This window comes from Notothenia rossii (assembly GCF_949606895.1).
Source record: "Notothenia rossii genome assembly, chromosome: 6".
Taxonomy (NCBI): Eukaryota; Metazoa; Chordata; class Actinopteri; order Perciformes; family Nototheniidae; genus Notothenia; species Notothenia rossii.
Genome location: NC_136909.1, coordinates 18,274,964 through 18,293,384, shown reverse-complemented (window position 1 = coordinate 18,293,384; position 18,421 = coordinate 18,274,964). Strand labels below are relative to the sequence as shown.

General features: G+C 39.2%; 4 protein-coding genes across 5 annotated transcripts; all 4 read right to left on the bottom strand.

Moving 5' to 3' along the window:
• Positions 1-2,017: 2,017 nt before the first annotated feature.
• Positions 2,018-3,780, bottom strand: LOC307045046 (uncharacterized protein). The gene is made up of 2 exons (XM_079690520.1): positions 3,293-3,780; positions 2,018-2,726 (listed from the first exon to the last, which is right to left on the bottom strand). The coding sequence occupies exons 1-2, from the start codon at positions 3,647-3,649 to the stop codon at positions 2,556-2,558; spliced, it is 528 nt and encodes a 175-aa protein (XP_079546646.1). The 5' UTR covers positions 3,650-3,780; the 3' UTR covers positions 2,018-2,555.
• Positions 3,781-4,280: 500 nt separating this feature from the next.
• Positions 4,281-9,512, bottom strand: carnmt1 (carnosine N-methyltransferase 1). 2 transcript variants are annotated; one of them, XM_079690519.1, is made up of 8 exons: positions 9,342-9,512; positions 8,645-8,840; positions 7,827-7,993; positions 7,502-7,642; positions 7,118-7,245; positions 6,662-6,775; positions 6,066-6,169; positions 4,281-5,958 (listed from the first exon to the last, which is right to left on the bottom strand). In XM_079690519.1, the coding sequence occupies exons 1-8, from the start codon at positions 9,476-9,478 to the stop codon at positions 5,758-5,760; spliced, it is 1,188 nt and encodes a 395-aa protein (XP_079546645.1). In that variant the 5' UTR covers positions 9,479-9,512; the 3' UTR covers positions 4,281-5,757. The 2 variants fall into 2 exon arrangements, with proteins under 2 accessions (XP_079546645.1, XP_079546644.1); XM_079690518.1 differs by having other exon boundaries at positions 4,286-5,958; positions 7,118-7,296; positions 9,342-9,507.
• An 803-nt stretch (positions 9,513-10,315) lies between these two features.
• On the bottom strand, positions 10,316-13,554 carry LOC307045044 (serpin A3-5-like). Its single transcript, XM_079690517.1, has 6 exons — positions 13,418-13,554; positions 11,953-12,592; positions 11,259-11,329; positions 10,947-11,140; positions 10,653-10,800; positions 10,316-10,578 (listed from the first exon to the last, which is right to left on the bottom strand). The coding sequence occupies exons 2-6, from the start codon at positions 12,584-12,586 to the stop codon at positions 10,384-10,386; spliced, it is 1,242 nt and encodes a 413-aa protein (XP_079546643.1). The 5' UTR covers positions 12,587-12,592; positions 13,418-13,554; the 3' UTR covers positions 10,316-10,383.
• A 155-nt stretch (positions 13,555-13,709) lies between these two features.
• On the bottom strand, positions 13,710-16,046 carry LOC307045047 (dual specificity protein phosphatase 26-like). The gene is made up of 2 exons (XM_079690521.1): positions 15,631-16,046; positions 13,710-15,173 (listed from the first exon to the last, which is right to left on the bottom strand). Exons 1-2 carry the CDS (start codon positions 15,807-15,809, stop codon positions 14,918-14,920), a joined length of 435 nt encoding a protein of 144 aa, XP_079546647.1. The 5' UTR covers positions 15,810-16,046; the 3' UTR covers positions 13,710-14,917.
• Positions 16,047-18,421: the final 2,375 nt, after the last annotated feature.

Here is an 18,421-nt window from a genome sequence, read left to right as displayed (position 1 = left end):
ATATTGGTTTAACAAAACACTTTTGCACACTTTAATGTGTTGTAGACCAATGTAAAAATACTCATCTAAAATTGATAGCATAATACCTATCAAACAACACTCAATATGCAAAATGATTGTTTTCACATTAGGCTACCTGAAAAAAGAAATCTTCAAATATTTAGACCCTTTGCACCCCAAAGGTGTTCGGGTGCATCCCGTTCGCTTAATTAAAGTATGTATATACAGTATGATTAAAGCATATTTAACTTGATTGGAGTTCACCTGTGTCAAATTAAATTGATTGGACATCATTCAAAAAGGACTTAGAATTCACACTATCTGTGAGGACAAACCAATTCAGAGACAAGGGACTATTTGAAAACCTTCGCCATATAATTGTGGCAAGGCATAGATGAAGCCATGGATATAAAGCCATCTCTAAAAAGTGCAACATGTCATCTTGATGAGCAGTAAACTGTGCTCATGGAAAGGTAGGGATTTGTTTAGGACAGATTAATCTATCGGGCTGCTGCTCAAGCCTAATGAAAGAGCTGCGTGTGTTTCCTGGAGCAAAGTGACCTCAATAATTGTGAAGGTTTGGATCAACCAAGGCTCTTCCTGGAGTTGAGAGTCCAAGTAACCAGGCAAGAAGAGTTTTGGTCAGGGAGGCAACCAAGAACCAAAGGGTCCATTTTGCATTTCCTTTGCAGGGATGGAAGAAACTAGACAGTAAAGTATCACTCTTGATAGGGCTGCTCAATTAATCGTATTTTAATCGCAATTACGATAATGGCTTGCAACGATTAAGAAAACAACGTAATCGAAATCTATTATTTTTTTATTATTGGTTTTTCAGTTGAATTATACTTACAGTTCAGGGTAATCAACTGTTAAAAACATACTGTTCACATTTTTTTCCTCCAATAAATTCATGCTTTCAAAGTAAATGGATAATCGTTTTTAATAATCGTGATATCAATTATTGACCCAAATAATCGAGATTATGATTTTTGCCATAATCGAGCAGCCCTAACTCTTGAGAAAAGTCATGACAGCCTGCTTTGAGTTTGCCAGATGGCATTTAAAGGATTGGAATAGTGAGAGGAAAAGGGTTATCTAGTAAGCACTATATGGCCAACACCGGGTACTGCTCTTCTGGCTGATACCATCACTCTGTGAAGCACGGTAGCAGCGACATCATGCTATGGAGGTGCTTCTCATCAGCAGGGACGGGGGTCAGAATTGAGGAACGGTGATTTTAGCTGAATACAGAGAAGTCCTTGAAGAAAAACCAACAGTCGTCGGAGACTGAGGAAAAAGTTCACGTTTCAGCACGACAATGATCTGAAGCACAGACATGGCTTAGGGACAATGGCTGTGTTCCAAATCACATTTACATCGTACTGTGCTATACAAACTCAATCAGTGTTTAGTGCCTACCCAATTTACGATTTAGTATGTGATTTCAAGCAGACCGTTTACACAGAAGTAAACTTAAGCAATAGGTCTTCCCTGCATCACATCAATGTATCAATCAGGATATTGTGGTCAGAGCTGCCATTTAATATAACCACAAATGTTAATCAAATATATCCACAAATATCCACCTAATCTAGTATTTTTTACTTAAATTAGATGTTTTCTACAGATAATGTTATGTAAACTACTGCATTTACCCTTATCATTGCAAATTCACATCACTCTATTTAATCCAACTGTCTACAGAACATTGAATACTTTTGTGGATGAGATTTCAGTTCCTGACATTTTATTCTAGTTAAAAGACATTTTTATTTTATTAACCTTTATGGTTAGATTTGTCAATGTCACTCTACATTTTAGGTTATTACAGATTATATTTCATTTTAGGATGCCTTTGAAAATCTGAACTAATTAATTTTTTTGTGGATGGAATGGCAGTGTCACTAATATTGAAAAAACATAATCACACAGTATAAGAAAACCATTATATTTCCAATGAACACAGATGGCTGGGAAAAGTGATGTAGTGTGTCAGTCACATAAAAATACAGCATACACTAAAGCCTTTAATAAGGTGTTTTAGAAAATCTATCCAACATCTACAACTTAGTCATATGATCTACAAACAGCAATTTAGGAATGACTTACATAGAGTACACTTTGAAAGATATTATAGAATGATTATAATATGAACTGTTGTGTTCCAATACCAGGTTTGCAAGGTAGGTATACACAAAACCAAAAGCCTAAGTCACAATTGTACCAAAGGCAGTCCAACATATTGTTCATACAAATCTGTAGAAACTTTAAAATCAATCTACAATTTGAGGATGCACGGGCAACCTCTCCATCAAAATGTACTTCCCCACAATTTTGGTCACCACAAGTATTTTTGCAGCTCAGTGGGGTCTTAAACCTGCACGAGGCTCGCTTACAGAATATCACTGAACTTTGGCAGTCGGTGACTTAAGGTTGTTGCATCTCATCTGGATGCGTACAACTTTCTATGCTCAAAAGCATCCCCTTTCATCACCACGCTTGACTGCTGTTGTACGGACAGAGGAGAGCAGACTAGCTTGCTCCTGTCCTTTTCAAGTTTCCATGGCATAGGGAGAAGAGTCTTTGACTTTTGACTCGTCTTTTCCGCTCTGGGAATTCTCATTGGCATCTTCCAGCAGTGAGAGGTCCAGTTTAAGCAAGGGGACCCTCCAGTACTGGAAGCAGTTGAAAGAGCAGTCTTCAGTGTTGGGGTCTTCATCCGCCTGAGCGTGTTGAGAGACAGAAATAAAGAAAGGGAATGAGATCAGGAGAAATGGGCAAAGCAATACAAACAATTGTTTAGACTTGCCGTCATCTGTGAGATCACCAAATCTGAACCATACATTTAACCAGCTCAGACACAGTGATGGAGAAAGTAGCCGCATACTTAAATTACAAAATTGTAGGCAGTTACTGAAAACATGTTTTTAATTGAAGTATAGTTACTCAAGATGATGGTTTTGCAAAGGGAAAAAAGCTGAATATATAATGTTTGATATAAAAGAAGCTTAAATGTATAATATAACATTCATTCTGTTCATTTATTACAATTTGAATTAAAGTTAAAATTGTAAAAAATGTTTAAGAATTGTTTTCAGGTTTGCCAGTAATCAATGTTGAGTACTGTTGTAAGGTTTGCACTATCTGTTAACTTAAGTTTGGTAAAAGAATCAGATCTAATGCCCAGATGTAATGGGTAAATGGAGACATCTAGTGGACATTTACTTCCATTACACTTTGTCTAAAGAAACCCACCATCTGCACACTTTCGATGTTGCCATTAACTTACTTTATCATCAGCTTTAGGGAGAACAGTCTCTGAACTCGCGCAGTCACCTCGAGGTCGTTTCTTGGAGTTTGAGAGCGCGCTGGAGCTGTGAGGTTCATGGAATTTTCCAGACCTCTGCGCGGTCGAAACATTAGCTGCGTGCTTCATGGTGTCGCACAAGTGCGTAGGTTTGCGATTAAAAGCCGCTGCTTCTTGTTTCTCGTTGTCCTCGCAGAAATGTGGCCTCTTTGTGTCGCTCACACCCCCACCGGTGGGATCCATGCTATCCAGTTGCAGGTCAGCGCTGCTCAGGGAACCGTAACACTTTTTAGATGGAGCCTCGTAATGAATTGTGTCGTCGGCGCGTCTCTTCGCCATTAACGTAAGCTATGTGCGCACAATAGTATATCACAGTAAACCAAAAACACGTGGGAAGTTGATATTGTTACTAGCAAGGATGTGGCTTCACTCCATGCTTCAGTCGATCAACAAAAAGTACCGGAAGTTTATTTATTGCCAGGTAGTCCGCTTGACCAATCAGAGTAGAGCACCGCATTCTATCCCCGCCCACCGCCTCCCCTCTTCCTGTTGCAGTACATTCATGCTCATCATCCTCCATGATCCTAACAAAGAGTTCGTTTTTTTGTGCTGTAAATCTTATTTTTGGGGAACTTTTATATTCATAAAAAGAGATGGGCAGACTCAAAACCTGATTGTGAACGTTTATGCCAATAGTTGAAGCGATAAAGTAGCACTATTAAAAACATTAAGAATAAAAAGCAATACAAAATAAATTGCGTATTTAACAAATATATAATCTGAAAACTGTCATTTCAAACGGAGACTATTTTATATTTTTTGTTTTGTTTATTTATTTAATGTCATTTTGTACTCAACAGGGTTGGGCACATGTTAAGGGACACACTTTCACTGTAAAATTACTGTTATTAAAAATATGTTTATGATTGGTCAACAAGGAGGAGGAGGAGATTTTGGGCATGGATTGTGTGTAATTTCCTTTATATATAGTCTATGGTAATTTCATAGGCAAAACAGAAAATGTCCTCCAATTCTGGAATGACCCATGTAACATTCTGAAATGGGCCACTTTTGGTACTTCAAGTATATTTTGAGGCAAATACTTTTTTAAATGTAATAAATGGGAATAAGTCCTCCCATTGTGGCCCCCAACCCTTGTACAAATCTCCAGTCTCCCATCCATTGATTAAATCTTTTGAACCTTAAACAAAAGAGACAGATGTAAATAACAAGGTTCCAATGCTTCCTTAAACACTAAATTCAAGGAATTTCAAGGCCCAATTCCTTCCATTTCAGGCACCCAGCACGGCATAAACACGGATCAAGGTTGATTATGTTCGCAATTGCTCAAGGCAGGTGGCATGTTAAAGAACGACGCAACAGATGGAGACGCATGCAGACAGCTTAAACTTTCAAGGCCGTTTTTCCCCTCAAGTTTAAAAGAAAACTTTCGAGGACACATAGGAAGCATAAAATTAAGGGGGCTGAGTTCCATTTAGCTTCTCTAACGGTCCAGATATTGTGCATGCTTTTACACTGTCACAACTTACAAACCATTAGTTATTTTACAACTGCCTGTACCTGCACCTTTCCTACGATGACAAAAAGTCTGCTGTTAAAAATAAAAAGGTTTATTGGTTGTATTTTTGTACTTGCTCCTACATTTAAATGAAATACATATGTTTTAAATGTGTTCAAGAGCTGCAATTTAGTGCAGCTATGCTTGGGTTTGTATCATTTGAAACCTTAAGAAATAAAACTCTGGAGTTTAATATTTTTTTAATACTTGGCTTTATTAAAAATTGTGATTAAAAACCGAGAAAGTCGATGAAAGTGAAGTTTAAAACAACATGTTCTTGAAAAGCTGAAAACGGTTTGGATTACATTTTCAGTCTTGACTGATTATGAATATGAAAAGGTAAACATAGTAATTGGCACCATATGTGAAAAAATAAATATATTTCAAAAGCTAATGCTCACACACACACACACACACACACACACACACACACACACACACACACACACACACACACACACACACACACACACACACACACACACACACACACACACACACACACACACACACACACACACACACACACACACACACACACACACACACACACACACACACACTCTCTTTCTCTCTCTCTCTCTCAGGCAGTGAAAGTCAATGGAAATGAGAATTAGTAAGAGCGCAGGCAGTGTAAGCTGGATCACAAGCAACTTAAGCAAAAGGCAAGCAAGTGTAAATACCTCCTCAAACCCAGTTAGAAAGAGATGTGGAGTATTTAGATGAAAAGGTGATTTCCAAATGAATCAGAAAAAAAGAAAGTATTAGTCCACTGCTTTTTTTTCCTTCTGTATCCTTTTTCTTTTTTGTTGGTCTTGTCTTCGCTCAGTCAATGGTTGTATGCCTCTAAGTGCCAAATGATTTCCTGTCACGTCATGGTGTCAGTACCTTCTCGTCGTGGGGACTTAGCAGCCGGTGGGGTGCTCTGTAGATGGTCATATTCTTCTTCTCGACCGTTACAGTACACGTCTGCAGGTTTTCGTGCCACAAAAAAGACGCAGTCGTAAATGTATCTCAACATGGAGTGGTCGTTCTCCGTGTATGTGGTATGAACTGACTCCTTCTCCACCTGCAGCACAAATAGAAATACTATTTTACAACTGGAACAAGATGTATGAAGACAAACATACAGTAATGCTAACCCATGAATATAAATAAAAGTCCTTTGTTGCTTACCTCTATATGGAAGCCATAGTTGACAATCGCTGTCCTGATGTCTTCGTAGCTAAGTTCAACTGACAGCTCGTCGGCCATGTTCTCAAAGTGGTACAGCAGCGGACCTGAAGAAACATTGAATTTAAACTCTGAAATAAGTTTACTGAGACCCAAACAGTAAAACCTTTTTTTTATACAACTTTAATTTCAATATAAAAAATGTAACCCACAAGGTTAACATGCATGTACATCCTATTCAGTGACATTCTGTTGTGTTATTTCTTTCATTTGCAGATAAAAGTTAAACAATGCATGGCATTAGTAATGCTTTGAAGTGAAGCTTAATAGCAGAACGTTCTGCAGCTTTAACGCAAAAATTGCCCAATTTAAGCTTTGAACTAAGCTGAGCAAAGTAGGAACATAAGTAAATACATGCAAAAGTTGATAGAAAACCTATTATGATATAATGTAAACATATGTTACTTGCAAGTGTATGGTGGTAAACATTTTTAACCAGTCCAAATACCTTGTTCTCTACACATAGAAATAATTGTATTTGTCTGTAAAGTTTACAAAGATATATGTTTCTTTAATTTTTTTTACAAAAGTTGACTCACCCAGGTTGATCCACACTCCACCAGGCTTAAGAATCTTCCAGATAGTCTCCACATACTCAATGACATTATGAGCTGTGTCTATAAAGAAGCAGGTAGCCACACAGTCCCAGGAATCTAACCCAAGAAGAAAATATATTATAACATGATCACATTGAATAATGTTTCGAAGTGCACAATGCGGCAACGATTTCATTTTAAATTCATTTACAGAACAGTTTGGGATGGTCAGTTTTGTTTGGGGTAATTGTAAAGTGTAATAATGAAACATAATCCGAAATATTTTCTGGGTTAATTGAAGCTAGAAATAACAAGATTTGCAAGACCGTACAAAACGTTTTTATACATACAAAAAATACAAATGTTTTGCTGAGCTTGCGGAAACATACAATATGGGAGAAAGCTCTGGCTGAAAGACCATTTGAAAAATTGCAAAACGTCCACACAGCTGCTACTGACCTGGGTCCCTGTACACTTCCACAAAGTCGCCAGCTACCATGGAGAAGTCTGCATCTAGTGGCAAGCTCTGAGGGTTGACATCGGGGAATGTGACTGGTCGTGTTTGGTCGGAGGATTTCTTGTTGTTGCTAAACTGGTGGATCCAGGGGTACAGGGTCAGAGAGTTCACGTTTTCACACCTGAATAGAGCAGTCCAAATGTACAAGTGGATGAATGTAAGTGGTATTCAACATAGCAGGAGGGCAGAATGCACTGCCAAACAATTGAATATGAAACATGATTTAATTTGTGATCACTTACAAGGTTAAGATGTAGAATTATGTGTGAGGTTATAGTCCCTAAATGTTGTGTCAAGGAAGCTGGAAGTGGCAGTGAATACTGTACCTATTGAGAACAAAGTTTGAAGAGAAGAGCATGAAGAAGCTCCATTCGTTGCCTTGGCAGATGTAACCCAGACGTGCTATCTCCCAGGCTAGACGGCCGAGTCCAGCGCCCGGAATCAGCACGCTCACCTTAGATACATCACTGACATAATGAAATGTACAAAATGCACATATCACATGGAAAACATGGAGTAAGTCACATCATCAAAATGACAACAAAATATTATTACATGAAGAAAATAAAAATGTTAGCTTGTATCATTTAGTATCCACATATTGGTATGTGTTGACATGCATGCAGGTGGGTAAGCATGAATGTTTCCTACCATTGGTCGCTTGGGAATATTTTTTGGATCTCTTGGATGATCGGCTTGTAGCAGGTCTCCCTCTCTTTCCGGCCAGTCTCGCTCCAGTCTCTGACAAACTGCTTTATGGTGGACTTAAGTTTGTCCATGTCAAACGTTGTAGAGGGACGCACCTTCCGCGGGTCCTCCTGGAAGTTAAATAGAGGGGGAAACGTTTTTATTAAAAAAAGACCACAGCAGAAATCTAAAATACAGCACTACATAATGATTCAAATGCAGACCTCTATCTAATTTTTAAACAAAGCTACAAGGATTATTCAATTAGTTGTCAACTAAAAATGTGTTGCCAAATTGGTTCCCCTTTCTTAAATGGGATTATTTTCTAGTGTCATAACTGCTCTATGACAGTAAACAGAACAACGTATAGTTATCTCAGTGGCTTTAGAAAACATGGAACAATCTTTAACTCCTTTTTCTACCACAAACCTAATGAATTCATGAATAGTCGACAAATGATGAGACAATAATAACAGTTGTTGTAAATTACAGCCCAAATGTATAATGAAGATAATGATCATCTTTAATGCACTCTACAAAATGTTTTTTCTTCTTCATATCATAATTGTTTTAATGTGTAGTGTTTTTTACCCAAAGACTATCAATTATTTTTATAATTTCACAAATGTGGAGAGTTGGCTCCTTGCCTTTCACATCTGTTGTATAATATTGTTTATGTACTTCTCTACATGCCTGTAGAAATCGCCCCTATGGAACTAATGATGCATACTGAATCAAGCTGAAAACTTTATATGTATACTAACTGGTGAAGTAAAGCTTACCCTCTCGCCGTACTCAATGTTCTCAAACATGTGGAGGCTGTTGTGAATGATGGCCTGCATAATGTCCTGGTTGTGGTCCGCACACTGGCTGATCCGGGCTAGGTTGGACAAAACATCTGGCAGCAAATCCTGGTGATGCTTCGGGAGGCTCAGAAACTGACGCTCGGCACGCTTGACATGCTCCTGGATGTTGACCCTGGTAAAAAGACAAGGTATAATTAAATTCACAATTCACAAGATGTGTCATGTCAGGAGTGCCCAGAGGGATAACACAGGTCACTCATCTGGGAAGAAAATGGGGTTAGGACTGCTTATGGAGGCAGTGTGTTTCTATAGTGTGGTCGAAATGGTTCCTTTATTCATTAGTACAATTGTTATCTTTAAATATGATTGCTACACTACATTATGTATATTTTAAGTGTTAAGGGAGATAGGATGGAACATGTTGAAGATGTGGTGCCATGACAGGATTGGAGCTAAAGTCAGAACATTAGGAAATAAATGCCATCAATAGCTGTTTCTACACAAGATGACTTAATAAACACTAGCCAATTATTTCGTACAAATGAAATGATCAGTTAGCAACCTTCCCTCCCAACCTTATTATCTGTCCTTTACGGTAATCATTATGCTAACGGACGTTTGTTGATAAAAAATTGTCACTTGGATGGTACTTTTTTTTAAAGCACTGTTATACCTGTACAATCTAAAAGCATCGATTATTCTCCAGAAATGCTTCGTCTCCAGCTTGGCCTCTTCCTCGGGGCTGTTTTTAATTCTGTCCTTGTTAAAAAATGGTGCTCCTTGAGGTCCCTCTCCCGTTGTTTCGGCCATGTCTGAAACAAACTTACAGACGTCCAATCAAAAGACGAAAAACTTCTTCTTCGTGGGATTTGTTAATTCCCGCAGAACAGACTACACGAGGTGCGTTGCTGCTGCCCACAGCCCCACGAGGAGACTACAGGCAAACAGAATTGGAGGAAATAAATTGGCCAGCGCCATTATAGATATAATCTATTATATGGCTCTGAAGTTGGCTACTCAGATATTTTTACAATTTAAACATTCAAAAAGTAGAAGTAGAGTAGAAACACTTGCTTAGAAGCAAAAATACTTAATGAAAAAATCTTACCCAAGTTAAAGCACGACAGTATTATAATTAAAATATATTTATAGTACAAACACAACATAACAATGCAGTACTTAATCTGTAATACTATTGCAAACTACCGTAAAAACATATGTACACAATTGTTGATTAAATATGTATAAAGAGTCTATAGATTCGTCCTAAATTCACCAATAATTTGCATGAAATATGCCTAATTCATAATAAATCAATTTTTTGTATTATTCTCTTAACAATAAATATCCTATTCAGTAGCCCATACCCCACATTTATTAAACATCTTAGAAAAAAGGGTTAATATATATATGAGAGAAATATATAAATAAGTGTTCTGCCATGAAAACATGAGTTTTCGTGAGGAAGAAACTGCAGAAGAGATAGTTAGAGGATAAACTAATAAATAATCTACAAAGTCTCTAATTTGATTGCATTTGTAATAAAAGCTGATAGCTGTTGCTAATATTTTCATCCCAGCCTAATTTGACCTTCACGAACAAATAGTCTTTGTTTCTGCAACACAAAATGAAGACCAAAGAACAACGTTTGTTTTAGGGTTTTTTATATGTGATGTCACTGCTTTGCTCAAGCAAATACAAATCTGCTTATCCCATCAGATTTTCGGGTTGATGATCTTGCCCAAGAAAAGGACGTTTTCTGTGATGCGTTCAACGATGGTAACCATAAATGGACGATTGAACTTCAAGACAGGGATGCTCTGGAAGGACATAAGTGTGATGCCGATGCCTGTGGCTGCTGCAGCTGTGGCTCCGGCCTCATCGACATCAAGGGTAGCTTGGTGCACAACCTGCAGTGAAACAGAGATAAAGTTAGATGGATATAATGTAGGGAAGAAAATATGTGTGAAATATGTGATCTTACGTCTGAGACTGCCAGTTTTTGCCCCTCTGAAATGCCACTCAAATCTGCAAGATCACTAAACATGTCGGTCATTCCCATTGAGATCAGCACATCGTTCAGTGTGTAGGAGGTCCTGATGGAGAACTTTGGAATAAAGACATCATATCTCCTAAAATAAAATGAGAAATAGGCAAACAATAAGTTATGCTCTGACAGAAATAAGTGATCTACCAGGACACAGCTGAGTTTTTTACAGTGTCAAACCTTCCATGTTAGAAACCAAGAAATTGATGATGATTTTAGATTTGTCCAAACCTTCGCCTCATCCACTTCAGCCATTTGGTGACATGCCCTGGGCAAATGGTCGACTCCAGCGTTGCCATGTCGTCAGGCAACATCAGCAGCATGGAGTAGGTGCTGTTGAATGGCAGGTGGAGGACTGACGTGTTGATTGCCTGGTCGTAATAGGAATCAAAAGTGTCCTCCATATTCATCATCTGGACTGCAACCTGCAAAAATATCAAACTTGAGTTGTCTGGATCAGAAAAGACACACATACAAGGATGCTCAGTTATCTATATTTACTGAGACTCAAAACCATTCTGGATAAATGGTACATCTTTGAACCTTGTTGTTGTCATCCACATTGAAGATGTCCTCCTTGGTTAGCATAGCATCAAATGGAGTCGCCCAAGTTCCTGTTGGATGATGAGCAGGTAGTAAAACAAATGTTGTGGTTAACATTTTGACCAAGTAATAAAGGGTTTAAAACAGGATATTTTGTTTTTTTTAGGAATCACATAGACTGCTATAACTAAGAACAAACCCCTCTGTTAAAACCTTCAGAATATAGATCGGAGTAAAACTTTGGTGTACGTAATTGCTAGTGAAATGGAGATTTCGGGCTCAAAGTATGACAAAAAATCATCTAGAGTTTACTGCCTTCAAAGAGACAAAGTGTAAGCATAAGTCGCAAGACACTAAGAGTGAATAGCGTAACAAATATTAAAATAAACAATGTCACTTTGGAATCAACAAGTTGATTACTTACATTAAGACACTTATTTACTGTATGACATATTTTTCAAAAAATGTTGTATTTGATTATTCACATTCATGATGAAGTCTAAATGGATTCAGTAGAAATCTACAGATGCAAAAGTAAGTAAAATGAATAAATAATTTTTAAAATGTGGATTTTTCTGTGAAAGCAAAACAGCCCTGAATGAATAGATTGAAAAATGCTGTTTTGCTTCGGGGTTGCAGCTCTAAATGTGGGAAAAAAATAAAAAACAGATCTTCTTCTCATGAAAGCTGATACCTTTGTAGTAGATGTAGCTGATGAGATACATGACTGTGCTTGGATCCAAGCCCTCGACAAGTTTCGTTATCTTCCCGTTGGTCTTGTCCTCCACATACTTATTGATGGTATTGGCACTGTCTGCGGTTTGGGTGAAGTCGACATTGAACCCCTCTGCAAAGTAGGACTGCTTCAAGGTCTCCAGGAACTCAGGCTTTGGTTTGAGGCGGTTGTCTATAAATACAGCAGTCCCTTCGCTGACTTCTTTCTGAGATGGGCTGTTTGTCTCTTCTAGAAGTTTATGGAAAGCTTGATTAACTTCTTCCTGTGTCAAGAGGGTGCTGTTGAAACCCAAGCCGCTGAATATCTGACTGTGGGTCATACGCCGTGCTCCTACGGACAAGGCAGCCAAGGCGTGAGACACACTGATTGGGGAGAAGAAGATGTTCTTTCCCGCTGAGTCAGTATGAGCTGCTAACTTGCTGTACAATTCAAAGGAGAACTGTTTGTTTGCTGAAGTCAACAGAGAGAGGCTGGCGGCGCTGGGTTCAGGTCCGGTGTTCTGGTCTCCCTGACTGTGGCCATAATGGTGATCTCCTCTCCCCACGCAGATCACTGCTGATAAGATCCATATCCCCAAGGCGGCATGCATCATTGTGACCTAAGACCAAAGTTCAAAAGTACATTGTTAATTTGGATTACACAATATTTGCTGCTGGGAGGGGGGGGCTGCCTCTTTAGCAGGCGCCCCTCCAGAGTTCAAAACTGACCTTTGTGGCCTGTCTTCCCCTCTATGTCCCCCATTACTATCTAAAATCCAATAGCAAGGCAAAGACAAAGAATTCTTTTTACATGAGAAACAATAGCCAACTGATTTTCCTGGAAGCTACATTAAAGATATTGTTTTAAAGGCCTTACACATATTTTCCTAAACCTTTAATGACAAAGAAGAGGTTCCTACTGTACACGCCATGTTTAGCTAATTCTTTTCATTTTTTTTGCAATGGTTTTGAGAATACTGGTTTATTTAGAAAGCAAATATAATGTGTGTCTGTGCACCAATCAGGGCTTAAAACACGTTTAAATTAGAATATTTGTATTTGATTAGAATCTAATAAGTAGGTGGGTTGTTCAGTTACTGTCAATGACATTTGATTTATAACAACACAGAAAATGTGTAGATTTTTCTGAATGTTAAACTCATTGACATTATACATTAAACTCTTGATAAATAGTACTTAAATGAGATCGTTTTTAAAAATCCCGAATTTAAAATAATACATCAAAAGAGGGATAAAAATGGCAATTTCTAACAACTCTACATTACATTTGTAACACGTTGCAGATGTTAAATATTTTCATTTCCGGTGTACACACGGACATCTCACACATATGATGTCAAACATAGTTTTTCACTTTTGAAAGAGTATTCAAACATGTGTTTACATAAACATGTTATATGAGCTCTCTGAATCTTTTTACTTACCTTCTCCTGGTTGAAGCCGAGGGAAGCAAGGCAGGTCAGAGGGAGACTTCCCTTTTATAAGACTGACCAGAGCTGCTGAACTTTGTCTTTGTTTATTCATCATCTCAACCTCCTATTTGCTCTGCTCCCAAATGTCCTCCGTGTAGCAGTAAGTCTGTGTAATGATTACTATTACTGACTAACCATGGAATCAAACTGCATGGATAAAAGCACAAGTCAAGCTACCAGTGTCATCAGCATTTACAAAAACATGTTAGTGCTAAGTGTCTATTTTCTCACTCCCCTGTTAATTAGTGAACCGACATAAGTTAAATCTTTATTCAAAACCTGCAATAGAATAAATCAAGTTTCACTTTAGTTTTTCAAGTAACTCAACTCTAACTCACTCACTCAGCATCATCAAAGTTATCTTTTAGGAATATGAGAATGTCCACATTTCCAGGTAGAATCTGGGATGTTTGGGCGTTTACAATATCCCCTGCTGTGGAAAAAACTCTCTTGCTTGGTACTGATGTTGCTGGGACAGAGAGATATGCTTTGGCCATGGGTGACAGCAGTGGGTAAAACTGTGCATTGTCTCTCCACCACTTCAAAAACAATACAGTTTTTGCCAAGAAAGTGAGGCTTATTGACAGGGCGAGATATAAATATACTGTTGGTACTTGTCAATGTCTCTATGTACATGTAGCCCTGTAAATACGATGTCCTTTTGTGTTATCTGTTGTTTTATGTTCATGTTGTAACCTACTTGCTGCCATGTTGGACAGGTCTCCCTTGAAAAAGAGATTGATGATCTCAATGGGACCATCTGGTTGAACAAAGGTTTAAAAAAAAAAAGTATTATAAAAAAAAATATATATAAACATTTTTATTTTTTTATTTTGTCAGTCTCACGACGGTATTGAGACATTTGTTTACCGCGATATCGCGATATTCAATATATCGTTACATCCCTACATATTATATCTATACTTTATCAATATAGTGAAATGAGACTAGATATTGTTTCATATTTTGGATTATTGTAAGAGTTGTCTTATCTGGAGTTGAAAGGCTAAATTACAGTAAAGTGATTTAATTTTCTTGATTGACCTAACTCTTGTATTATTTGGCTCCACCCACTTATACTTTTATTTATAAAAATTGTCATTGTGTAAAGATTTTGTGAAATCATGAATGGTTGGCCCAACAATACTGTCACAATAAAGATATAAAGTATTTGGTAAATACAAAAGACTTGATATAAACTGAGGTGAAGCTAAGAAGTCATGCATCCTGTGTGTCTCTGTGAGCTTAAATGAAACATATGTGTTTCTTGAAACAAAGTAGAAAGGGATTAGTGGAGAAATCATGATAGGAGGAGTACAATGTATCATTTAAATGATGATTTTTGTGAGTTTCTTAAGCTACTCTGCAGACCAGATCAGTGTATTGTAGTCTTTTAGATCTACAGTTAACCTATTCATTTTTCTGTGGAATCAGTTTAACTGTATATGTCGGCTAATAATCTGAAACTATTTTGCCAGTTCTACCCCTCCCCTCACCTCCTCTGCTGAGAGCCCTGTGGATGAAGTCTGCTATTGCCCTGAAGTTGACGCTCATGTCAAAGCCACAGGAGTCATGAGCCTCTATGCCCATGTATGTGATCTCCATGCACTCATAGATGTCTGACTGCACCCCCCGTTTGCTGTGAGCTGCATTCAGGATGTGTGTGACTCGATGCTTGGTGAGATTGGCCCGGTTCTCTGCACTGTTCCTGAAAAGCACAAAACTCTGAATTCACATACAGGTCGAATATATAGACAAACAGAGCAGGTGTTTCTCGAAGAAACACATGCATGTAAAGTATTTCATAGTGATAATTGATATTTCAAAGACAATTTCAGACATGCAAGTTGGAATCATGCATGACCGAGACATGCTTTCATGCCAACACATCAGTGGAAACTCTCACATAGCATAACTGTAGTTTACGCATACTCCCAATGTGGAATGCAACATGGGGGGGTCTTAAGTTACTCATACCCCATTTAAATCTGATTCATGATCTGTTCCTCTTACGCCTATGTGGACTATATCAAATTCTAGACTTGGGTAATATTTGTTGAAATGTCTCACACACAATATTTTGAAAAATATAGTACAGCAAAAAGTTACAAGGACATGCTCCACTTTAGTGAGGCAATCGGCTGGATAAAAAGTTAGTAACTTACTGGTCACCGATATACAGGCTTGGCCACACTTCGTCTGCATGGCTGATGATTGCTTTGCCTGTAAACAAGAGTCTTTCCAACTCAAACACCGCCAATCCAGGTGAACTCAGTTCAATTTCCACCTTCCGAGGGGGAGGCGTATCATTCCAGGACGCGGGAAGTTTGGATGTGTAGGACATCACGTTTTCTGTGTGCTTCTCTTAGCACAGGGTTTTCTATGAGGCAACTTCTGGTCCTTTAAAAGCAAACAGTACAAAAAATCAAAAAGAAAAAACCTACATGCAGTTTGAGGCCACGTCTATCAGAGGAAAATACAGTTTTTCCAACAGGCTTTTTAAACTGTGTCAAGCTACCAGCACAAATGACCCAGGTGATTCCAGGCTCCGGCTTCTTTGCCTCAGATGTACTCGGCACAGGGTGCTCTAAGGTTTTTCAGGCCATGTGACCCTCACATTAAATCTATCCCAAGCCCAAAGCCCCTGGGGGCCTGTGTTGTGCTTTTGCATTCACATAGCTGTCTATTTAAAGGCCTGTATGCTGAGTGGCAGATGGAGGGAGTTTGGACCCATGCAGCAGTTTCCACTTGACAACCAAAACCAGGCTATTTTTCTATTCTTTAAAGAAGCAATATACCTTTTAGTCTTTCACCTTTATAATTTCTAATAAATGTTGATAGTACATAGATTGCTTCAGAATAATGACCCCTTGCATTTTGACTGGTTGCATTTTAGCCTTACCTTCACTATACAAATCTGTCCTTGCTTGGTGCGATTTACTGGGAGAATAAAGGCTTTAACGTCAAAAAGGAATCCTGTATTCTACAACTGCAACAGGAAATAGATTGCGATTTAGTTTTCCCTGGTAGTAAACCTGTGTTAGGTTATTAGCAGTAATTATCCCCTGAAATGGAAAGGGTGGATAGTGGAATAACAGAAGTAACAGTTGACTTTGCGACTGTGGTGATGGCACTAACACCATTTGAAAAGACTAGCAGGGGGAGTGATGAGAAGTCTGTTTCCACTTTTAAAATGTTGTTTCCATTTCTTTTGAAGTATGAAACTGGCTTTTATCAATTGACATTTTTAATATAGAGCTAAATATTTCTTAAATTTGCTCTGTAACGTCTATTTTTGAACAATAATAAACAGCGAGAAAGATAATAAATTAATTTGATCACAGATAGAAAATATATTGACATTTAATTATTTCTCTGTTCTTTTCTCAATTGCAATACTTGTCAGGCAAGGATTTCCATCTTGTGTTGGAAACATGCATTACATCTGAAACTGTACAGTTGTGCTCCATAAAACATAACAGCACAGGGAAATGAACACATAGGACAGGTGTTTTTTTTCATGCAAAGCTTGTCATCTTCATTTTATTTTATTTTATAATTAAAGCCATCCCCTGAAATATGGCACTCCTTTTTTTCTAAATCAACACATCAAGATGATTGGAAAAAACGTCTACTCTACACAAGAAAACAAATAATTGTGGAAAACAGGATATTGGTGCGGCAGTAGACAGAAACAAAGTCCAAATCAAACACTTTTTACTCACAAGTGCTGCAATCAATATTGTCCTTAAGCAGAAAACTTTACTGAAAAAGTTTATCCTTTTCTTTATCTTTTACAGCAAAATATTGAACACTTCATCCTGAAAATACAATTAACTTTCCTGTGGTTATATTCCAAGTGTTCCAAAAGGGATTAAAATAAGTATTGATCAGTTTTTCAAGTAGTTCTTAAAGTGTTCCTTATGTATCTGTAATAACAGTAGTTCTATTTCGTCCCTACTGACCGCCAGAGGCGGTGCTTTTAGCACTGGATATGTCCATCGCACGCATGCGCAGTTTGAGTACCAATAACAACAAAGTCACCTGTGACCCACGTGGCTACGGCTACATAGGCCGGCGTCATTAGTGGATCGGTTCCTTTTCATCTTCCGTGGTTGCATTTTTGTAACCTACAGACGTTCGTTGGAACGTTGGATCTAAGGATTTCCCCGCTTACAGCCGGCTGAGTGCAGTTTCGCGACTATTCCAGTCGGGGCTACGGGTTACTCGTCCCCCAGGAGCTGTGGCCGGCTAGACCCTCGGTCTCAGTGCAGGGTCACAGACGAACTGCTCTGTAGGGCCTACGACGCAGCGGCACGCATGGGTCGTATCGGGAACTCCCTCTCCCATTTAATGCTGGCCGTCTCCACCTCTCTGCAGCAGGCTCCGGCTGAGCCTCCTTTGCTGGGCCTCAGTGATGCATCACTACAGGCCTTTGCGTTAATGACAAGGGAACTGGGGCGAGTTATGTCCTTTCTGGTGCAGACTCGCCGCCAGGTGTGGCCTGCGCAGTCTCCTCTAACAGAGACATGTAGGAGAGTCCTCCGTAGCGTGCCAGTCGAGCCAGGGGAGCTGTTTGGGGCAGCTGCCCTGGAGGCACTGGAGCGGGCTGCCCAAGCTAGGCAGACCAGGCAGCAGCTCTCGGGTCTTCATAGGCCTGTGCCCACTCCCAGCAGGCCCAGCGGCCCCTCTAGCAGGCGCACTCAGCCACCAGCTTATGGTGGTGGTTCGCGGTGGTCCCAGCGGCCCACTCAACAGCCTCCCAGTGGCTTTCGAGCCCCCGATCGCCGGCCTTCTAGGCAGCCTCTTACCTCAGCGCCTTACCGGCGCCCCCCAAGGGACTCCAGAGGCCGGGGGGCGAGGCCCTGAAGCCCCGGGGCCGGTCGTTGGCTGCTTCTCCCAGCAGCAGCTCAGTTACTGGGTTGCCTGTACTTCCGACCCCTGGGTAGTTTCCAT

Excerpts from the sequence above, each read along its gene's own strand:
- LOC307045044 (XM_079690517.1), bottom strand. The coding sequence starts at position 12,586 with ATGATGCATGCCGCCTTGGGGATATGGATCTTATCAGCAGTGATCTGC. Across the intron at positions 10,801-10,946 it reads CTGAAGTGGATGAGGCGAAG|GAGATATGATGTCTTTATTC; the intron begins GTTTGGACAAAT and ends ATTTTATTTTAG. Across the intron at positions 10,579-10,652 it reads AAAAACTGGCAGTCTCAGAC|GTTGTGCACCAAGCTACCCT; the intron begins GTAAGATCACAT and ends GTTTCACTGCAG.
- LOC307045047 (XM_079690521.1), bottom strand. The coding sequence starts at position 15,809 with ATGTCCTACACATCCAAACTTCCCGCGTCCTGGAATGATACGCCTCCC. Across the intron at positions 15,174-15,630 it reads AGCCTGTATATCGGTGACCA|GAACAGTGCAGAGAACCGGG; the intron begins GTAAGTTACTAA and ends TGTGCTTTTCAG.
- carnmt1 (XM_079690518.1), bottom strand. The coding sequence starts at position 9,478 with ATGGCCGAAACAACGGGAGAGGGACCTCAAGGAGCACCATTTTTTAAC. Across the intron at positions 8,841-9,341 it reads GATGCTTTTAGATTGTACAG|GGTCAACATCCAGGAGCATG; the intron begins GTATAACAGTGC and ends TCTTTTTACCAG. Across the intron at positions 6,776-7,117 it reads GGAAGTGTACAGGGACCCAG|ATTCCTGGGACTGTGTGGCT; the intron begins GTCAGTAGCAGC and ends TTCTTGGGTTAG.
- LOC307045046 (XM_079690520.1), bottom strand. The coding sequence starts at position 3,649 with ATGGCGAAGAGACGCGCCGACGACACAATTCATTACGAGGCTCCATCT. Across the intron at positions 2,727-3,292 it reads TCCCTAAAGCTGATGATAAA|GCGGATGAAGACCCCAACAC; the intron begins GTAAGTTAATGG and ends CAACACGCTCAG.